Source organism: Budorcas taxicolor, chromosome 21, assembly GCF_023091745.1.
Source record: "Budorcas taxicolor isolate Tak-1 chromosome 21, Takin1.1, whole genome shotgun sequence".
In the NCBI taxonomy this organism is placed as follows: domain Eukaryota; kingdom Metazoa; phylum Chordata; class Mammalia; order Artiodactyla; family Bovidae; genus Budorcas; species Budorcas taxicolor.
This window is the reverse complement of record NC_068930.1, coordinates 73,142,676-73,163,639: the sequence shown is the minus strand read 5'-3', so window position 1 is coordinate 73,163,639 and position 20,964 is coordinate 73,142,676. Positions and strand designations below refer to the sequence as shown.

Genomic DNA, 20,964 nt, shown 5'->3' with positions numbered 1-20,964 from the left:
GAACTCTTTTCTGTGGAGCCGGGGGCTGGGCCCCTCGTTGCTGACCACCCGCCTAGTGACCAGGGTCTGGTGTTCTCACCAGTAGGACCCAGCCTCCATCTCTGGGAGCCCAGGCCCCGCTGCAGGCCGCGGACACCGAGATTAGAGGGGGGCGCAGGATGGCACGTGTTGGGTCGTCAAGTCTAACCGAAGGTCGGGATGAGATGGCATAGCCCAGGCCATCTCTGCTGGCGGGGCCCTGGGAGACCCCACGTGGACAGTCCCCTCCCTGTGATGGAAGAGTCCCACGTTCTGGCTAGAAAAGGAGAGGCAGATTTCTCAAACACACAGCCCCCCAGAATCAGTCACCCCTAAATAAGGCAGGTGGTCTGTGGGGTGGCTGAGGGCGCTGGGGTGCGGGTGACCCCCCGTCTCCTGTGTGATGTGACAAGTGACAGCTGCTGGCCACCGTCCCCGCTGGGCCTCTTGGGGTCTGACACCTGCGTCCACGGAGCTGGTGTCTGAGGCCTCCCCGGCTGTGGTCTCCCCGCCTCGAGAGTGGCCTTGAGGGGACAGTGATGCTGGGGTCCCTGTGCCTGCGGGCCCCACCGGCCTTCCCTCCCCAGGCCTCCCCGAGGGCGGCGGGTCTGCTGCTCAGGGTCCCGCACGGGGCCTCACACAGCGGGCGATTTAGCAAGAACACAGCTTGTCTGGGCTGTTCCATTTAATAAAATCTTACAAAAGGCAGCGCCACCTGCTGGGCTCTTTCGCCGGAGGGATCTAAGGGATCAGTATGCAGCTAAGGGATCTTCCTTAGCTGATGACAGGCCGCCCACCCGCTGGCAGGCAGGCAGGTGTGGCTGCTGCAGGGAGCACGCTTGCTCTGGGGAGACGGCGCTCCCACCCCCACCGCGCGCCCAGCCACGTGGACACCTGGGCTGGGGGCCAGTGCAGGACCTCCCAAGGGCCCTGATGGCTGCTCCCAGTGACAGTCCCAGCCGTGTGCCAGGCCAGCCTGGGGTCCCGGGCAGCGTGGTTCAGGCACAGGGCCTGGGGTCTCACAGGCACCCCCAGAGCCACCTTCCTTCTGCCCCACCAGGCTGGGGCAGGGCTCCGGGGGACCCGGGCGCACCCTTCCTGGCACTGGCCCTGCTGAGGGACACACCCCCTCATCAGAGTGTCCACCCTGATGTGGACCACCTCCACAAAACAGTTCTGGTTTCCAGTACCAAACCAGACTGAGGAAATGGTGGAGTCTCCCATCAAGACACAAAAGCTGTCCCACTTTAGCAAAGGTCACTATTAAACAATGTCAGTTTCAGGTTATGAGGACTGAAAATCTTTTTCCTTGGAGTTGTGATGTACTGCCCATTTCCATGTACGGGGGTCTTCAGGAAGAGGCTGTAGGTGATCAGGCTGCCCTGTCCACCAGCCGGTGTCCCCGAGAGCTGCCAAGAGAGGAGAAACCAGTCAGGGCGAGCACGCATGCCCTCCGGGACTCCCCGGCCGCTGGCGCCTGGCCAGCTCGTCTTGTGGCCCTCACGTGCGCTGTCAACACGAAGGAGCTCTGGACGAAGCCACAGCCTCTCCCCGAGTGGACGGGTCAGGATGGCGCCCGAGGGCAGCTCTGGCCTGGACAGGTTGGCCTCCTGGTCTTCCTCCAGCCCAGCTGCGGCCCCTGGACATTCCTGTCGGGCCACTGCCATGCTCCAATCCCCGTCCAGGCTGCCACGGGAGAGGGGCTGCTGGAGACACTTAGGTCTTGCTGCTCTAAGACAGCCCAGCCACGTGCCTCTGGAAGGTTCCACCTCCTGCCCTGTGACGGTTCTGCAGAGCAGAGGGCTGGCCCACGGCCTGGACTGTCCCGCCCTCCTCCTCCCCAGCTCCACTCAGGCCCCTCCCACATGACCCCCTCTCGCCCCCTGTGTGTCAGGCCTTGTCCCTGAGGGCTGGATGCCCAGCACGGGGTGGAGGTTGAGGGGTGGAGAGGCCCTTCTGGGTGGAGCTCGGGGCTCTGGAGGAGATCAGCTGGCTGGTCAGGGCGTCCCCCGTCCCAACACCTGCTCCAAGGGTGGGCAGAGAACCCATTCCTGGAGAGGCTTTTCCGTGTAAGGGGCTGCAGTATGGAGCCCCTTCTTCCTGCCTGGGCCCCACCGTGCATTGGGGAGGAGCTGCCGCCCTGACCCCACAGTGCCCCCGGACTCTCAGAGCCACAGGTGAAGCGGCGAAGCGACTCGCGCTCACCTTGGTCTGGATCAGGGCTCTGCAGTGCTGCAGGCGGAAGCCGAGCTCTTCGGGCTCGTGGAAGCCGGGCTCTCCCAGAGTGCGGCCAGGGCTCCCCGAGAGGCTCTGAGAAAGCAAACCAGTCAGCCAGAGGGACAGAAGGTTAGAGGGGCTTCTCCCGGCTTCCCTTTCCACCTGGGCCCCTGGCACATCTCCCTGTAAAATGGCAACAGGCTCTGATCTGGGCTCTGTGGGGGGCTGCCCTCTGCACACCCCGGCCCAGTGGTATCCCCCCAAGCCCCGAAGTGCCCCTCCTGAGGAGCCACACCACCCAGGCGGCCCGAGGAGGCCGTGCCCAGCTGCTAGTGCACCCGCCCGCTCCCCAGCCCCACGCGGGCCCTGTGGTGTGCTGCACAGCATGGCTGGCAAAGACACCGTGCGGTGCGGCCAGCCTCCGGGAGCCCCTCTCTACTCAGGTCAGCCCACCTTCTGAGCAGCGTCTACTCCGAGAACAGGAAGGAAGTTTTCCCGGCTGTGGGACTCGTTCCAGATGCATCGGGAGGTTGCTGTGGCCCCGGTGTTGTGAAGAGCCCTCCAGAGTTTCCTTGATTCAGAGCTGCAAGAGAGCTGCCTTAACCACAGGGCGACCTGCAAGGCCTTCGGAAGGGGGGCATGGAGGGCATCTGGCCCGCCAGCATTCTGAAGGCAGAGCAGCGGCTTCTGTTTCTTTGTTCATTTGCTCAAGCATCTACTCGCCCAACACCCCTCCCTCCTCCCAGCTTTGTCTCCGCAGAGCTCAGCCCTGGCCTGAATGACCGATTTCACCACCCTGTGTCTCCTCCTAGGGCAGAAGCTCCAGGGGGCCAGATATACTCTGCCGTCTTGCTCCCTGATGATCTCAGGGGTCTGGAACCATGCCAGGTGCCAGAGAGAGGCCCACAGGCCGAGAAGCGGATGCCAGAGGGGGTGCTGGGGCCCCACCTGGCGGACTGGCCCGGCCTCCAGGAGTGAAGGCCTCTGGGAGCAAGGGCCTCCGGGAGCGAAGGCCTCTGGGAACAAGGGCATGGCTGGTCCCCAAACAGCTCCAGGGCGACAGACGTGCCCAGTGCTGAAGTGCTTCCGGGCCACCCCTCCATGTCGCCACAGCGCCGAGCCGGGCCAGTCCCGACCCCCAGGCCCACCTGTGCATACAGGTGCTCCAGGCTCAAGCCCCCCACCTGTGGGTCTGGACCACAAGCTGGGGAAGCAGTGTGCCCTGCCGCACTTCAGCCCGCGTCCCCGGGACCTCTGCTGGTGGGGGAGAGTGCTCCGCGCAGGCTGGCTCAAACCCCTGCCAGGGCCCAGGAGGGCCCGCCCGCTGCGCTGTCTGCAGTGCCAGCCTGTGAGGCGGGCTTAGGTCCCAGAGGAGCCGGCTCCGGGGCACCTGGACCGCCCTCTGGGGCCTGGCCCCACCTCACCGTTCACTTGAGCTAGTATGGTTTTCCACTAAGGCCATCTGACGAGATGGCCATCGGCAGACAAGTGCCTCTGTGACGTGTGATCCCAGGGACTTGGCCCTGGGGGTGGCAGCCCTGCGGTGGACTGAGCGCCTCTCCAGGATCTGGGGGATCACTTGCTCCCGTCCCCCAGGAGCCCCTGAACCCGCCATGCCGGCCCCCTGGGCCCTCCGGAACCCGCAGCGCTCCCACCCAGACCTACTCTGCTCTGGACCGGCTGGAGGGGCCCCAGGGCGGGGCTGGACAGGGCTCTTTAGAGGAGGCCGCCCTGCGACCCCGTGACCTCAGGTGCCGGGAACTCGGGAGGGTCAGTGCTCTCCACAGTGGTAGAAGCACAAAACCTGAGGACCCCGGGACCACCAGCTCAGCCGGCGGCGGCACGCGAGCGCTGGTTTAAGTTCATTACCACAGCTTATGCGTGGATTCCAGGCCAGAGTTTTCTTCATCCCTTGTTTCTAAGAAGTGGTCTAAGGTGGCAATGCCCTCGGCGGCCTGTGGGACCGGTACTTCCTGAAAAGCAGACCTGAGAACATGGTCACAGCTGATCACGGGCTGGAAAAGGAGAGAGAGACACACCAGCGTGAGGAGACACACGCGTCACGGCGCCCCATTCCAGACACGGGACTGTGGCACAAGTGAAATTTGTAAACGATTGTGTATCGTTGCCGCTACTGAAACATGACGTTTGTTCCTAAAAGTCGCTGCCCTGAGTCGTGCTGTGGAGACTGCGGTGTGTGGGAGAGTGTGACCACAGCAAAGTCATAAACTTCGTCAGTGACACACGGGAAAAAGACAGGCACCCAGTGGAAATGTGAGTGCCGTTCCCCACGTGGGAACTGGTGAGAAATCTGTCCCGGCGGCAGTGAAATGGCCCTTCCCGGAAGAGAGGTGTGTGTGCTGTGAGAAGTGTGAAGCACTGGAAGGTGAGCTGTCCGAGGTCAGGGGGGTTGGGTGGGGGAGCCCCCAGGGGCGGGGGAATGGGTGTGGCAGACCAAGGTGGCTGGGAGAGGTGGGCATGTGTGTGGTGTGTGTTCACGTGGGCCTCAGCTCAGCAGGTGTGGTTCTCAGCATTTACCCTGTGTTTCCGGCAAAGTTCACATTACGCTCAAATTGTTCCCCGATACAGTAACTGCACTGGAAGCCAGTCCTGTCTTCAAAACAAGCGTTAGAGCAGAGCTAACTGAACGGGGAGTTGATCTCGTCAGAGGTCCAGAGAAACACTGCCAGGTTCAGAGAGCAAACGGTCCACCCTAGAACCAGCAGACCTTTTCCTCTCCTCCCTTCTCTGTTTCACTTTTGGTGTTAGGGCTAAACCACGAGGGACGAGAGGGCAGAGAGAGGAGGGTGAGAGGCAGTCACAGTGAAGGGAAACGCTGGTGGTCAGGGCAGGACTGGAGGGATGAGGGACATGTGCTGGGCTCTCCCGGCCGCCTCCAGCACCCCATCACTAACACACACTGACATGCGATCCGGCAGGGTTTTCTAAGTAAGGAGATTACAGACTCAAACAAAATGTTCCTCCCCCACATGCCCAGAACTGGGCCCAGGAAAACACAGCCCAGCTGATGGAGAGTGGGCAGACGGGAAGGTGGAGGGGACAGAGCGCGCGAGTTGCCAGGATGAAGGCCCCAAGACAAGCGGACCCCTCCCTGACCAGCCCATCACAGGGTAGGGGACACTTCCTTGCAACATGGCCAAGACTTCAGAAATACCTCAGAAGTGGCGGTGGCGCCGGTTTCTGTCACTCCGCCCTGGTGAGGCTGGCTAGAACCGCGCTCCTTTTGGGCAGAAGCGGTTCTCCATGGCTGAGAGGCTGCGGGCCTCTCCCGGAGCTCAAAAGACTGACAGAATTGTTCAGAGCTGGCTGAGGATTCTTGAAAGACTTCAAACTCCCCCCAGGCGCCGCTGTGTTCCCCTGGCTCTGGACCCCTGGCGGTGCTGGTAGACAAGCCCTCGCAGCTGACCCCAGAGATCCTGGCTTCCCGGTCCGGCGGGGGAAGGGCGGAGCGGGGCCTTGCCCGCTCCTCAGCGTCACCACTCTGCCTGCCAGGGGCACCGCTGTCTTTAGAAACCTGGCGGAGGGAAACCCCGCCTGCTTGCTCCGGGAGGTCACTCAGAAAGGCGCAGAGAGGGAGCCCCTGGCCAGGTGCGCCCCCCAGCTCCAGCTGGTCTTGCATGTCGGTGCCCCGGGCCCGCACAGACGCGATGGGAAGACGCTCAGGAGACATCCATACTGCTGTGCGGGTGGACAGCGCCGGAGGGGGTCACCTGCTCGCCCACGGCCCAGCAGCTGCCCACGGCTTCCTCAGGAGTACAGATGGCCTGGTGTGAGTCTACTGTCGCTGTGGAAGGGACACAGCCTGCCTGGTCATCCAGGAAGAGTGACCGGAGCCGCTGCCCGCTTTCCTCCTCGGCGCGCCTGGGCGACCGGTCCAGCACGGGGGCGTGTCCTAGAGGCCAGACAGGTCCCGGGGGTCAGCACAGCCTGGCAGGGTGGGCGAGCTGCGGGGTCCTGCCTCGGTCGCCCTGGACAAGGGTCTCCGAGGCCCAGTCCGGCAGAGTAGGGGAGAGTGGGGGCGCCCGCGGGAGGGCAGTGCCCAGGAAGCCCCGAGAGTTGGGCCGGGGGCTCGGGTAGTTCCCTCTTCGCGGGGCGGGGGGGGATCCGAGGCGGCCGCTGAGGACACCGATCGGGCCTGGCATAGGGCTCCTGAGGGGCGGACTCAGGGCGCGCTGGGTATCGGCGGCTATCGGCCCCGGCCTGCACCCACCTCGGCTGCCTCGTCGCCTCGGCCAGCCGGCGCAGCAGGGATGCCTGGTGTCCCTAGGCCGGCGCCGGCCCGTTGCCCGGCAACGACGCGCGCCAGTCCCGCTTCCGGCGTCTGCTGCCCTGACGTCAGCGCGCCGGCGCCGCGCGGGGCGTGGCAGCCGCAGGCCCCGCCCCCTGTGCCGACCGAGCCTTGTGGGCGGTGGAGCGGGCCCGGTCTGGGTGCGCGCTGTCACCTTGCGCCCCTCGGCCGCCGCCTGAAGGGGATCTCCTTTTGTTAGATGCGCCCCTCGCTCAACCACCCCCTTGCAGCGCGGCCGGGAGGAGCAGGCGCCCGCTGCCCGCACCAGCAGTCCTCCCAAGCAGGCTGCCCGCCGCTGCCCCTCGCTCCGCGGCCCCGCCGCAGCGGGCGTGTCTAGCTGTGTGGTGCCCAATCCGGAACCCCAGGGTCCCATGGAGTGCCCTGATTCTCAGCTTGGTCACCAGCTGAGCAGAGCTGGTGGTCAACATCACGGCAGAGCAGGGCCAGCCTGGGCCATGGGCCATCAGACCCTCCTGCGGCCGCCGGCCCAAGGGCAAGGTGGGCATTGACGGCCAGCCTCACCCTCCTGCCAGCTCCCCTCCCAGGCATTCTGGGCCTTTCTCCATCTTACCCAGTCTCATGAAGTCAGCCCTCCACAGACTCGACCATCATGCCCCCGCGGAAGCCCTGATCCACGCGGGGTCTCCCGGTTTACTTCCATGCTCAGATTTCTCCACCCTGTGACCTAAGGTTCTCCCTGGGCCCTGTCCAGTTTGCATGAATCACCGGTTCTCTCCCTGGTCCTTCTGACCCAAGCTACAGAAAATTTCAATTTTAAAAATGACTAGATGAGATCAGTCTCTGAACCCTGGACCTTGCCTAGCTGTCCCTCCCCTGCCTCCTGAGGGGCACAGCAGCCAGAGATGCAGTGTTGGACCGATGCAGGCAGCCTGCCCAGTGCTGGGCAGTCACCGGGGTGACCTGCAGGAAGGTGGCCGGACACCAGCCCTCTCCTGCCCCGACAGCACCCAGAGCAACCTGTCCCCTGTTGTCCACCCGCTGCTTAGACCCGCTCATCCACTGTGCACGCCATCGGCACAGTCCAGGAGCTGGAAAGGGGCAGGGGGAGTGGCCCCCGTCAGGTGAGGAAGCTGATGCTCAGGCGCAAAAGCCCGAGTAGGAAGTTTTGTTGGGGCAGAACCAGCTCTTCTGACCCTCAGCAATTCCCCAAGTGAAGAGTGGGGATGGCCCTGTGACCCTCAGGGGACAGAAGATGACCCAGGCACGACACAGAGCCAAGGGTGGGCTGTCCTACATTATGTGGCGCGGTAGGTGAATGATGCCTCCAGGAGGAGCCCCTCCTGGTCCCCAGAACCTGTGACTATGACCCGTTCCAAAGCAGAAGGGACTTTTGTTCTTAAGTTGCTAAGTCGTGTCTGACTCTGCGACCCCGAGGACTGCTGCCCGCCAGGCTCCTCTGTCTGTGGGATATCCCCAGGCAAGAACACTGGGGTGGGTTGCCATTTCCTTCTCCAGGGGATCCTCCCGACTCAGGGATCGAACCCAAGTCTCCTGCATTGGCAGGTAGGTTCTTGACTGTTGAGTCACCAGGGAAGCCCCAGAAGGGATTTTACAGACATGATTATGTTACGCCTCTCGTGATGGGGAGATGGTCCTAGGTTAGTTACATCGTTGTAATGGACAAGGGTCCTTACCAGAGGGAGGGAGGAGGGTCAGAGTCTGAAAGAGAAGGTGGCAAGATGGAAGCACAGGTCGGAGTGATGCCGGGCTATGAACCAAGGAATGCAGATGGCCTTTGGAGCTGAGAAAAGCCAGGACATGGATCTGCCCCAAAACAGACCTCTGGAAGGAACGCAAGTCTGCCAACACTTGGAACTGTAAGGAATAAATGAGAGTTGGTGTAAGCCACTAGAATTGATGCTTTTGAACTGTGGTGTTGGAGAAGACTCTTGAGAGTCCCTTGGACTGCAAGGAGATCCAACCAGTCCATCCTAAAGGAGATCAGTCCTGGGTGTTCATTGGAAGGACTGATGCTGAAGCTGAAACTCCAATACTTTGGCCACCTGATGCGAAGAGCTGACTCATTTGAAAAGACCCTGATGCTGGGAAAGATTGAGGGCAGGAGAAGGGGACGACAGAGGATGAGATGGTTGGATGGCATCACCAACTCGATGGACATGGGTTTGGGTAAGCTCCGGGAGTTGGTGATGGACAGGGAGGCCTGGCGTGCTGTGGTTCATGGGGTCGCAAAGAGTCGGACACAACTGAGCGAATGAACTGAACTGAACTACGTGTGTGTGTATTTGTTACAGCAGCCATAGGAAGCTAATACACCTGGCTGACCCCTGGCTACCCTGCTCAGGAGGTGCTGGGTTGGGGGAGCCAAGACTCAGAGAGGCAGCAGGCATAACCTTGACATTGGTGCCTGGCCCTGGATGCAGGAGTGGGTGGGGGAAGCCCAAGTAGCTGGCAGGTGGCCCCCGAGTCCTCAGGCCAGCATCTGGGGCTCTGGGCACGACCTGGGACAGGAGCTGAGGGCCAGCTCTCCAGATGAGCAGGCAGGGCAGGGCAGGCAGCTGTTGAAGTTTAAATGGCTTCATGCGCTGGAGGACACTGGTCAGAGGGGCCAGGTCCCCATGAAAACGGGAGTAATGGGGGCACAGGCCGGGACGCCTCACGGTGCTGTGGAGGCCAGGTACAGTGTGCAGGAGAAAGCCCACATGGGCTCCTGGGTCTGTCCCTGAGCCCCAGCCCTGCTGAATGGTGCAGACTGGGGCAGGGGGGGGCTTCTCTTCTGCCATTGCCCAGCCAAGCCTCCCCTGACCCAGCCCCAGGAAGAAGGGGCCAAACTCTACTCCACCTGGAGCCCGGAAGGATCCTAGCATCTCTGAGCATCACCTGATGAGTCACGGGGAAGGGTCTCTTGCTTCAGGAAGCACCCTGAGTCCTTGGGGTGAGTCGAGGAGGACACCCCTCCCCAGGCCTGGAGCGGGCACTCAGCCTGCAATGAGAGGCCCGGAGCCCTCCTCGACCTCCTCTGTGCGAGGACCAGGTGGGAGGGCAGACGGCGGCGGAGGAAGTCCCAGGGCTCACACCGTGCAGTTATGCCCCTCCAGCTGGGCTAGGGCAGGGACACCAGCTGAGCTATTTTTGATTATGTTGCTGCGGCGGCTGTAAGAAGGCATCAATCATTGATGCTCTGGACATCCCTGCCTGCCTGGAGAGGCACGGAGAGCCGCCAGCCAGCTGGGTGGGGCAGGCTGCGGGCTCTGCTGAGGACCTGGGGCATAGGGGGCTCTAGCCCGCAGCCCTGGCTCCTCACCCTCAGCCCCAGCAGTGCCCTGTCTTGCCAGCCCCAGTGCCTTGGGACCCAGTCTGAGACCCCTGACCGGCGGCCCAAGGCTGGGGTGTGGCCCCAGCTCTCCGGTGCGGTGGTCCCAGGGAGGAGATGAGCCTGTGAGTGCCTCATGACAGCCACTGCCAGCCCCTGTAGGGCAACCCTCAGAAGTGGTGCGGGGCCTTGTGAGCACCAGCACAGCTGTGGGCCAGCCGTACCTCCATGCCCTGGGGGCAGGGGCGGGGGCAGCTATTCCTGAGCCGTGCCTAGCTGCTGCGGCCTTCCCCGGCGGGGCATCTGTGCCCAGAGGGGCACCGCAGGACGGGGCTGGAGCAGAGCCTGATGGCGGGAGTTCCTGGCTGCCAGGGCTGCACGGCAGGGGCCTGGCCGGGCTGTAGGGAGGGTGGGAGTGGGGCTCGCCTAGGCCTCATAGGTCCTGCCTGTCCAGCTCTGTGGCCCAGCGGCGAGGCTGGGGCATCCACGGTCTCCGCAGGTGGGAGGAGGGATGGATGGCGGGAGGCAGGACCCAGCCTGCCTGCCCCGGGGCCAACTTGGGGGCCATCTCCCTCCATGCAGCTGCAGGCTGCCACCTGTGGGGTCCACTGCCCAAGGGTCACACCCTTCCAGAAATGAAATGGGCATGCAGGGACCGTGGTGGTACATGGGGATGAGCGCAGCAGGTGATGCCAGCCCTCTGCCTCAGAGCAGGCAGCAGAGCAGGGGCAGCCCCTCGGGCTGGGGCCCCTGACTACCCTCATCCTGAATCTGGGGCCCTGAGCCAGTGCTCAGCCACCTCCCTGGCTGCAGAGCCAGCCAGGCCCCAGCAGGACAATGTAAACTCGCTCAGCCCTCACCAAGGCCAAGGGCAGAAGTGGTCCCAGGGAGGGTCCCTGCTCCAGCTTCCCCCAGGCCCTGGCCAGCCAGGATTCCCTGTCAGTTCAGTCACTCAGCTGTGTCCGACTTTTTGCAACCCCATGGGCTGCAGCACACCAGGCTTACCTGTCCATCCCAGAGCTTGCTCAAACTCGTGTCCGTCAAATCGGTGATGCCATCCAACCATCTCAGCCTCTGTCATCCCCTTCTCCTCCTGCCTTCACTCTTTCCCAGCATCAGGGTCTTTTCCAATGAGTCGGTTCTTCACATCAGGTGGCCGAAGTGTTGGAGTTTCAGCTTCAGCATCGGTCCTTCCAGTGAATAGTCAGGATTCCCAAGGGGCACCCAATCGCACAGGGACTGTCCTGGCAGGGGCCAGCGGTGCCCACCTCCGCTCTCCTTCAGTGGCCACATGAGATCCCCTCCTCCTGGCCTCTGCAGACATGGGGAGCCCCCTGGCTGCCCCACCCAAGGCTCCAACCTCCCCCTCCCCCACAGCCCTGCGTGCAGCATGCTGGACCAGCAGGCTGTGTCACACGGGGTGAGGCCACTGCAGCTGGACGGGGTCCCAGCATCATGACTTCTCCGAGGGGCAGGGCCACAGAGAGCGCGTGCTGATTGCAGATGGCTGCTTGTTCCCAGACCCCCGAGGCCAGAGTCAAACACACAGAGGACAGGTAGGCTGAGACCCCCAACAGGCCCAAGCAGGTGCCAAGCACACCCAGGAACACAGACAGCTCTCTCCCTGTGCCCGCGAGTGACTGACTCCCATCTGGACACAGCAGGGCAGGGTCTCTGGCCCCCGGGGAGTGCTGCTGGCCCGAGAGAAAGCATCAGGGCAGGAGGGGTGAGGCCCAAGCCCCAGTGAGCCCACCTGAAGGACACAGCAGTGCCCCATCGTGCCACAGGCTCTAGAGGCTGGAAGCTGCCAAGGCCTCTTCCCGGCAATGATGAGTGCGTCCATCTGACCCACTGCTGGAAGGCTGCCTGGCTGCGGCCTGGCTAACGGGAACACCAGGCATGAGTCATCCCACGAGGCATCTCACCTGGGCCCGGTGGGCTGTGTGCCCCCCAAGTGTGCCCAGGAGTGCATCGTGCGGTCTGTGTGTGCGTGCCCCTGCGTGTGTCTGCTCCTGTTGTGCTCATCTGGGCACGGGGTCCCGAGTGCGTGCATGCCTTTGAGCGCACTCTCAAGCATCTGTGTGTGGGGGGGGTGGGGTCGGGGGGTGGTGCCTGTCTCAGAGTGCATGAGGACAGATCCAAGCGGACCTGTGTCTGGGTACTGCTGTGAGTGTGTGTTATCTCACCTACGAGGGTCTGTGTGTCTGTGGCATGTGTGTGTCTATGTGTGTTTGTGTGTCTGTATCAAGTCTGTGTGTCTGTGTGGTTGGGTCTTCCATTTCAGCCTGGCCCCTTTCTGCCCCAGGAAAAGTTGCCCCCGCTGACCCCAGGCCAGGGCAGCCCCTGAGAACGTGGCTGTGCTCTCCTGGGTCTGCTCAGGCCCAGGTTCTCCGCCCCCACCCCTGGAGACCCGCATGCCCCAAGGGGCCTTTTCTCAGTCTGCACAAGGCTGAACCTCAGCTAATCCCTACTTCTATGGAAACATCTTTCCTGGGCTTCCCCACCCCCTGCCCTCGCCCCAAGACGTGCCACTCAAGCGAGGGCCCAGGGTGGGCCCACCCTCCCCACTCATCTTCACCGAGTCCCCTCTGCCCACTTAAGGATCCTTCTCACTTAAGGATCCTTCTCACTCATCACACCCTCGTCCTGGTCCAGCCCCCACCCTCCTGCAGGGCTCCTGCCTTCCAGCAGTGCACCCCACGGGGCAACGCCGGGCCACCTGGTAATCTTCCTGCAGACCCCGGGGCCCAGTCCTGCTGCCCCTGCCCCCAGCCGCGCTGAGCCTAGGCTTGGGCAGCGTGAGCCAGCATCTGCCCTCTTACTCCCATACTCCGCACACACTCCAGGGTCGCTTCGGTCCAGAACCCTCTGCCCTGCTCCTGAAGTCCGAGCTTAGGCTGTCCGCGTGGAGCCTTCCAGGCCCGCTCCCCGCGCACTTCCACCGTTGCACCGTGCTACCTCTGGCAGCGCACACCTCCAGATCGGGAGCCCCCAGGGCAGGGTTAGTGGGGTCAGGTCGCAGGCCATGGCCTCCCTGGACCCCGACTACCCCTAGGCCCTCGTCCAGGGTGCCCCGCTCCCCAGCGTGTGACTGCCATGTCAGTTCCCAGACTGGGAGACAAGACTGCGGCGAGCAGGTCAAGTCCAGGAGTCTGGCGCAGTGTCCCGGGACCCCTCGCTGGCAGACGCCCAAAGTCAACACTCTTGAAAGGTCCTCTGAGGGCGCGGGGCGGGGCCAGGCTAAGGGCGGGGCTAGGCCGTAGCGCGGCTGGCGCGGGGTGTCGGCCTGGAGGTGGGAAACCCGCAGGGCCGGACCTGGGGGGCGGGGCGGGGCGGGACCTTAGGGGGGCGGGGCCTGTCCCGGACTGGTTCCCCGCCGGACGGGGGCGGGGCGAGGCCGTCAAGGGGGCGGGGCCTTGAGGGCCGCAGCCAATGGGCTGAATGAGGACGGCGGCCCCACCCGCGCTCGCTCCGCTGCGGCTCGGCGCGGGCTGGGCGGGCCGGGGCGGGGTCCGGGCGGTGGCGGGGCTGGGGGTCGCCTGCACAGCCCGCAGTCCGCTGCCGGCCGCCAGCTGCAGCGCAGGGCTGCGGAGGCAGAGTGCGGCTCTCGCCCGGCCCCCGGGCCGCCCGCGCGCCGGAGCCGGGACCTGCGCCTGGACGCGACGGGCCGCCGCGGGCCCGCACCGCCCGGCCGCCAAGATGTGCGACTGCTTCCACGTGATGCTGCCCACCTGGCCCGGAGCCCCCGGCAGCGGTGCGCCTCCTCCCCGCCTGCAGCCCGCTCCCCTCGGGGCGGGTGGGCTCCCCGCCGGGCGCGCGCCGGGCGGGTCCTGGGGCGCGCAGTGCGGGCGGGCTGCGGCGCCGGCCGGGGTGGGGGCGCCTCTGGGACCGGCCTGCGGTCTCGAGCGCGTCTCTGCGCCTCGGGGGCTGCTCGGACCTCTGCTTCTCTGCTCCCTCGCTTCCCCTCTTACCTGTCCCTGTCCGTCGGCCTCCCCTCTATGTCTGCTGCTCACTTTGTTCCCTGGGTCGCCGGCTCTTCCCCACTCTTGTGTCGCTCCTCGCCTCTCTGAACCTCACTCTCCTGTCTGCACCTCCCTCTCGGCCACTGCGCCCCTGCTGTAGTCCTCTGGGGCTTCGTGCTGTCCCGGGGGCAGCCGCCTGGGGAGGGCTGCACGTGTGCGTGGAGTGAGACTACCATGAGTCACCAGATGGTGGGGAATGGCCTCCAGGACGGCCCTCTGATCTGTTTTGAGGCGACCAGCCTAGGTTGACCAGGAGTTAAGGTTGCTGGCTTCGGTCCCGAACTGTGGGGCCGAGCTGGGCCGGGTCCAGCGTGTGGCTGTTGTGTGCTGGGTCGCTAGGTTGGCTGAGGTCTGGGACTTGGTGAGGGGCCTGAGTGGGATCAGAGCTCAGGCACAGGGTCCCCCAGTGCTGGGCAAGGGAAAGGGCCTCCCTCTGGGCCTCTGGCCACAGGATGAGAACCGGGGGCTCAGTGTGTCTGTCATCTGTCTGTCCCTGCACTGGGCCCAGTTTCGGGGCCTGGGTGTCTCAGCAGCATGGAGGGCAGGGTGGGGTGGGGCAGGGACAGTCCTTCCAGCTCAGGGTCAGTCATGCCGCAGCCTGGCCACACCCAGGAAACCTGGCCAACTGCAGCAAGGGGGGCTGGGGCCACACTGCATCGGCACAAGCGAAACCCCACTCCCTGGGGAAGCAGGCTTGATGGTGGTGATGATGGCAGTGCTGATGTGGAGAGGGCGGGGTACCCCTCCAGCTGCAACAGGAGCCGCCGTGGTCCCTCCCATTGTCCGTTTGTCTGGCTGGCACTGAAGCCCAGCTCACCTCTTGTGTGGGCGTCCCTTGCCCAGGTGAGAATCCCACCCCAGTTCTCCCTGGACGGCCAACGGGAGGATGACGGGCTCCCAGCCCCTCCTCCTGGCTGCAGTGGGCCCGGCCCACACCTCTGGGACTCCGCTGCATTGCAGGGACAGAAGGGCCCAAAGGACGTGGGACCATTGCTCTGCCTCCCACGCTGGCCTCCTCCTCGCTCACGGGCTGCCTGGAGTCGCCTAAGCTGCAGGGTCTCCGGCCATCTCATCCACCCTCCTGTCTCACAGAGAGGCCTGTGCTGAGAGCCCCTCCCCAGCTAAGGTCTCCTTCTCACTTTGACCTGTGCTTCTTTGGTCTCTGGGGAAGTTCCTCCTTGTGTCCAGCCGGAAAAACCAACCCCTCTTAGGGAACAAGACTTGCTGGGTCAGGAGCCCTGTGAGTTGTGTCCAACATGCAGATTCTCAGACCCTCTCCACCCTTCGGAGGAGGCCAGAGCACACACATGCTTAGGGCTTCAGTGCAGGCATCGTCCTGTGCGGTTCCCTCCTGGCAGGCCAGCGGCGGGCAGAGCCTCCCCGTCCCTTGTCTTTCTGCCCAGTGCAAAGCTTCCCCTCTGGACCAGCCACTCCAGGTTCTCTGAAGGCCCGTCTCAGAGCCTGTGCCCCAGCCAGGGGATGGGAGCTGTGTCACGTCCAACCCGCACGCGGAGGCTGCCCTCTGGTGGCTGTGTTGGGAACACACCAGCGCAGGGATCCGCCCATCCTTACTGTGGGCTAGGTAATGGCAACCTACTGCAGTACTCTTGCCTGGAAAATCCCATGGCCGGAGGAGCCTGGTAGGCTGCAGTCCATGGGGTCACACAGAGTCTGACACGACTGAGTGACTTCACTTTCACTTTTCAATTTCTTGCATTGGAGAAGGAAACGGCAACCCACTCCAGTGTTCTTGCCTGGAGAATCCCAGGGACGGGGGAGCCTAATGGGCTGCCGTCTATGGGGTCGCACAGAGTTGGACACGACTGAAGCGACTTAGCAGCAGCAGCAGCAGGCCAGTCTGAGTAGCACTCACCCATTCACCCACTCCAGTATCCTTGCCTGGAGAAGTCCATGGACAGAGGAGCCTGGCAGGCTACAGTCCACAGGGTGGCACAGAGTTGGGAGTGGCTGAGCACCTCTCACTCACTCGCACACCCCTGCCCCACTGCCGTCTTCCTGGGGCCTCCCCCTGCTCCTCCCGGGCACACTGCCCTTCTGCAGGCACCAACCACGTCACCCGGGGTGCTCCCCCCACCTCCCCGCCTTCCTCTTCCAGGGACAGCTGGGTCCTTCCTGAGGCAGAGCTGGGTCCTGGGCAGCTAGACCACGGACACGCGTGCTTGCTCAGTCGCTCAGCTGTGTCCCACTCTTTACCACCCCGTGGACTGTAGCCCACCAGGCTCCTCTGTCCATGGGATTCTCCAGGCAAGAGTACTGGAGTGGATTGCCATTTCCTCCTCCGGGGGCTCTTCCCGACCCAGGGATCGAACCCGGGTCTCCTACAGCTCCTGCGCTGTCGGGTGGGTTCTTTACCACTGAGCCACCTGGGAAGCCCCAGCTCCCAGGGTGGGCCTCTGCCCTCCAACCTCTGGCTTGGTTTGTGGCCCCTCCCGCACCCCCCCTCAGAAGCCCCCACAAGGGCCAGAGAGCCCCAGGTGCTGGTGACACCACGAGGAGGTCTGGGTGGTCTTTCCCTGGCAGGGGCCACGGCAACCCCAGGGCCTTTGGGAGTGCCGTGCGGTGTCAGGCGTCCCCTCTGATGGCCCCTGCACATCAGAGGGCGTCCCCTCTGATGCCCCCTGCACAGCCCTGGGCTCTCAGGATCTGTGAATGTCTCAGATCTGTGAATGGGAGTGACCACGGCTGCTCAGGCCCAGGCGGGGTAGAGAGGTGTGGCCAGGGAGGCCTAGGGCTGCCCCCATGAGCGGTCTGTTGCCTGGCGGCTTTGCCTGGTTCTCTGCACCGGTGGAGACGGGGCCACGGAGTCTCAGAGCAGCGAGGCAGAGCCTGGAGCCAACGGGGAGCCTCTGTGGCCTCTACGGGGCCAGAGCAGCCGTGCCCAGGCTCTGGCACTGCCCTGCACCCCCAGGCAGGGGCACACAGGGACAGGCACTGAGAAGGAGACGGGGGCAGTCATCCCGGGTGGGGGTCTGGACCTTCCCGGCACTTTAATGAGATTCTGAAAGCCACCCCTGGTGATGGCATGTGTGTGTCCCTGACGACACCCCGTCTTCTTCTGGGGAGACAAGCTGGACAGCCTGGCTCCTGCCCCAAGGCCTCTTAGGAAGTGGGGCAGGGCCCAGGCGTGGACAGGAGGGTCCAGTGCCCCCAAACTACCTGCCTCCCGCCTTGCGCCCGCTCCACCTGGGGCTCACCGTGGCTGGGCCTGTGGCAGGAATGCCGTGATGCCCTTCTTCCCTCTGGCTAAGTGCTTCTATCTGGGCCCAGCCAGGAGCTGCCTCTTCCTGGAAGCCCCCTGGATTGTTTTCCTTCAGACTTTGACCGGCTTTGTATCTTCTGTGACTGCCTTTGCAGATGTGCTCTCTTTCAGGTCCAGCCTGGGGCTGGTTTGCCTGGGGATGGGGAAGTGGAGGTGCCAGGGAGGAGAACCCCAGACAGGGGAGTGGGGCCTGGGCCATCTGGGGCCCCCACCACCCACTTCAGGGGTGGAAAGCCCAAATTCCCCTGGCTCGGTCCTCTGGGATGGGAGCAGGAGGTGGTGATTTAGTCACTGAATCGTGCCCGACTTTTGCAACTTCGTGGACTGTAGCCGCCCAGCCTCCTCTGTCTGTGAGATTCTCCAGGCAAGCCTACTGGAGTGGGTTGCCATTTCCTCCTCCAGGGGGTCTTCCCAACCCAGGGATGGAGCCCGGGTCGCCTGCACTGCAGGGCCAGGAGGAAGCAGACCCTGTTGTTAGGACTCCTGTGAAGAGGGGTTTCCTGTCTGCCCGTCCATCCGTCCATCTGTGCGTCCTGGGGCCCTGGGCCTCAGGTGTCCACAGGCTGGGAGGCAGGGGTGTTTACTGAGCAGAGATGAGACAGGTAGGACTTCTGCCACCAGGGCACCCTCAGCCCACAGGGGAGCCAGGGAGGGCTTCCAGAAGGAAGGGCCGCCTGATGGGGAGAGCCTGGAGAGCATGTTGACGGGGAGCAGCGAGCAGCTTAACGGGTGGGTCTGGGGTGGGGCAGGGATTAAGGCTGTTAGGAGGAAGGGCTGTGTTCCCAGGGCCGCTGGGAGCCCCAGAGTGTTTCAGGGCAGGTCGCATGGGAAGGGATGAGGCCCAGCAGGGTGCAGGAGGGGTGACGGAGGAGCTGAGGGCAGAGGAGAGGCTAAGCGCGGATGGCCTCGAGGAGCTGGCCGCCCTCCCCGAGCCCCTCCCCACTCTTGGCGGGGCCGGTTGCTCCAGGAGCCTCAGGGGCATCGCCAGGCTCCCCTCCCTGCAGATTTCCCTGGTGTTTCTTTTTTTGGGGCACAGGCTGCCTGAGCTAAAGGTCCACCTCACTGGGGTAAATATTTAATAGTCAGAAGCACTTTCTAAAATGGAAAGATGGAGCCGGGCCCAGGAGGCCTGAGGGCCAGGGCGGGGTGGGCAGTGGCATGCCCGAGCCCACTGCTTGCCTGGGGGGCTGGAGGGGCCCCCGCGTGGACACAGGAGGGTGAGGGGCCGCGCTGGGCCCCCTCCCCCGAGAGCCCTGTGGGAGCCGGTACATCAGGCCCAGGGCAGGCCCCCCGCTGCCGCCGGCAGAGGCTGGCTCCCCACCGCCTTAGCTGTTGAACCACCAGGAGCCCTGGGAAGGATCCCAGTTGGGCTCCTGCCTGGACACAGCACCGGATGTGGGTGCCCACCGCTGAGAGGACGGCCGGGGCGCAGAGCGGGGAGGGCTAGGGCCGGGACTCCTGCAGCGGGTGTCTGCGTTTGGGCCCCTTCACGGCGGCTCAGCCCCACCGTCCACTCTCAGTGCGGGTGGGCGGCGCTGCAGATCGGGCCCCGCTGGGCCAGGGCAAGACTTCTGCGTTTGGGGCTCGAGCCCTGAGTGGCCTCCCATCCCACGCTGATGGTGGGCCGCCCGCACTGCCTCCTCCACACCGCCCTTGACCCTGGCTGATGCCCTTGTCCCCAGGAACCACCAGTCTTGCCGGGCCCAGCTCAGGTGGGAAGGAGGTGACCTCCACTGGGCGCTTGGCTGCAGGACCCCTGGGGTGGCCACCCCCAGGGCAGTCCTTGCTCCTGGGAGGCAGACGCACCCGCAGGCTCCTCTGTGACACACCCCCCGGAAGGGCACGCTCGCCCCCAACCTCCTCACCAGCTGACTCACTCTCAGCTGACCCCGGCCCTGCCCCACCCCTTCCCACGGGGCCTCTGAGGAAAAGCTAGGAGTCTGGGTGGCAGGGGCCGGCGGGCACGTGCCTGGCAGCCTGCATGCAGGCCTGGAGGTGCCCACGGGCCCTTCCGCTGGCCCTGTACCTGCCTGGCCACCTGGAGCCAGGGGACCGGCAGGTGGGGTCCCTGGGCGCCGGGGCAATGGCAGGCCCTCACTCGGCGTGCTTGTCTGCTGGGGGGCCAGGCACACCCCTCGGAACAGATGCCAGCCCAGAGGTGGGGTGCGGGGCAGCCCCCGGACCCTCGCCCCGACTGGGTCACAGCGCTGCTGACCCAGGGCCCTGCCCCTTCAGCTGGCTCCCTCCCTTCCCTCCCAGCACTCCAGCCGGCGCCCACCTCCCAGGGGTGGCTGGCGCTGGCCGCTGGGGAACAAACCAGGGTCCATGCCGGGAGGGGGCTGGGGCTGAGCAAGCAGCGAGCATCCACGCTGGAGTCCGGGGAGGGCCTGTCGTGGGGGTGGGGACAATGAGGCTGGAGGAGGCCCAGCCCACAGTGGCTGCTCAGGCGGGGAGGCTGGCCACACTTTCGTGAAGGTCCAGGGCAGGGCAGGTGGTGGGGGCGGCTTGACTGGCGTGGGGCACCCCGGCTCTGGCGGGGAGGCAGTGGGGCGCGCCGCTCTGCGCCAGCACCCGGCCCTGCTTCCAGCTGAGTCAGCCCGCCCGGAGGCCGATGCCTGGTGGGGCGCCAGGCAGGAAACGGAGTCCACAGGTGAGAACTGTGTGGGCCGGTGGACCAGGTGTGCTCTCGGGCCAGCAGGCCGAGCCGCTTTCCTCTCGCGCAACCAGAGTCGTTTACAACTGCTAGGTTTCTGTGGGGTGGGTGGGGGGCCGCCAGGAGCGGCCTAAGTGCCGGTCTCCCTTGCAGCCTCTCACCCGTGTCCCGGGCAGTGCCAGCTGCCTCAAGCTAGCCGGAGCCTTCTGAGCAGCCGGGGGCCGTCCCTGCTGTCCCCCGCTCTTAAGACTGCTCTCAGCCCCCCTGTTCCGGGGCAGCCTAGCCTCCAGTGGCTTCTTTTGGTGACTGTTGCCCTCGGTTCCTCAAGGCAGCCCCAACCCTGTGGCTGCTGGTGCTGGCGGGTGTGTCTGGTGGGGGCGCGGGTGCAGGCTGACCCCTCCTAGGGCTGGGCCTGACCTCTCGCTGCCCTTGCACCCCCGCTGGGCCCCTCAGCGGGCCGGCCTGCTCCAGCCTGCTTGTGGGGTGCAGGTGCCCACGGGGCCCCGCCCCCGGGACCGTGGGGAGCAGGGCGGGGCAGCCCTGGGACCCAGCAGATAGCACAGTCTGTGGGCCTGCCGGGGCCTGCTGGGCCTGCCCCGGCTCAGGGCGGGGCTTGGCAGCCAGAGCCCCCGTCCTCCCGCCCCCTCAGGGGTCCCCAGGGGCAGGGAGTTCTGGGGGGCGGAAGGTGAGGCAACAGGGGCTGGCAGGCTGGGCAGGCGGGCTCCGGGGAGCAGGGGGCTTCCGCAGGTGCTGCTTAGCCGCTTACGCCCAACGACTGTGGGGGGCTGGGGATGATCGCTGGTTCCAGGGACCACCACGCCCAGCTAGCTCATCAGGTGCCCTGGAACTTTGGGCGCTGGGTTTTGGCTGAAGGGGCTAGAAGGTGGCCAGGGTCAGGCTGCCCTCGAGGGGCTTGGCCAGGGGGCAGTGGCCAAGGCTGCCTTCCCCAAGGCCGCTGGCCCAGGCCATGGACAGGCTCCGTCTGGCCCTGCTCTGGCCTTTGTGGCCTTGGCCGTGGAAGAGGCTGGCTGTGCCCTGGGCGGGGGTCTCAGCAGAGCCTGAGGGGCTGTGAGGCACTCCCCCCACAGAGGGAGCCATCTTAGTCCATCCCGGAAGAGCCTCCATCCCTCCCCGGCACCCCGGCCTGCCAGCCCCCCAGCCTCTGGCCCAGGC

General features: G+C 64.9%; 1 protein-coding gene across 1 annotated transcript; it reads right to left on the bottom strand.

The window, feature by feature from the left end:
- Positions 1-1,265: 1,265 nt before the first annotated feature.
- On the bottom strand, positions 1,266-6,087 carry CLBA1 (clathrin binding box of aftiphilin containing 1). Its single transcript, XM_052660014.1, has 5 exons — positions 5,411-6,087; positions 4,105-4,250; positions 2,689-2,818; positions 2,224-2,328; positions 1,266-1,427 (listed from the first exon to the last, which is right to left on the bottom strand). Exons 1-5 carry the CDS (start codon positions 5,924-5,926, stop codon positions 1,266-1,268), a joined length of 1,059 nt encoding a protein of 352 aa, XP_052515974.1. The 5' UTR covers positions 5,927-6,087.
- Between the last annotated feature and the right edge of the window lie 14,877 nt (positions 6,088-20,964).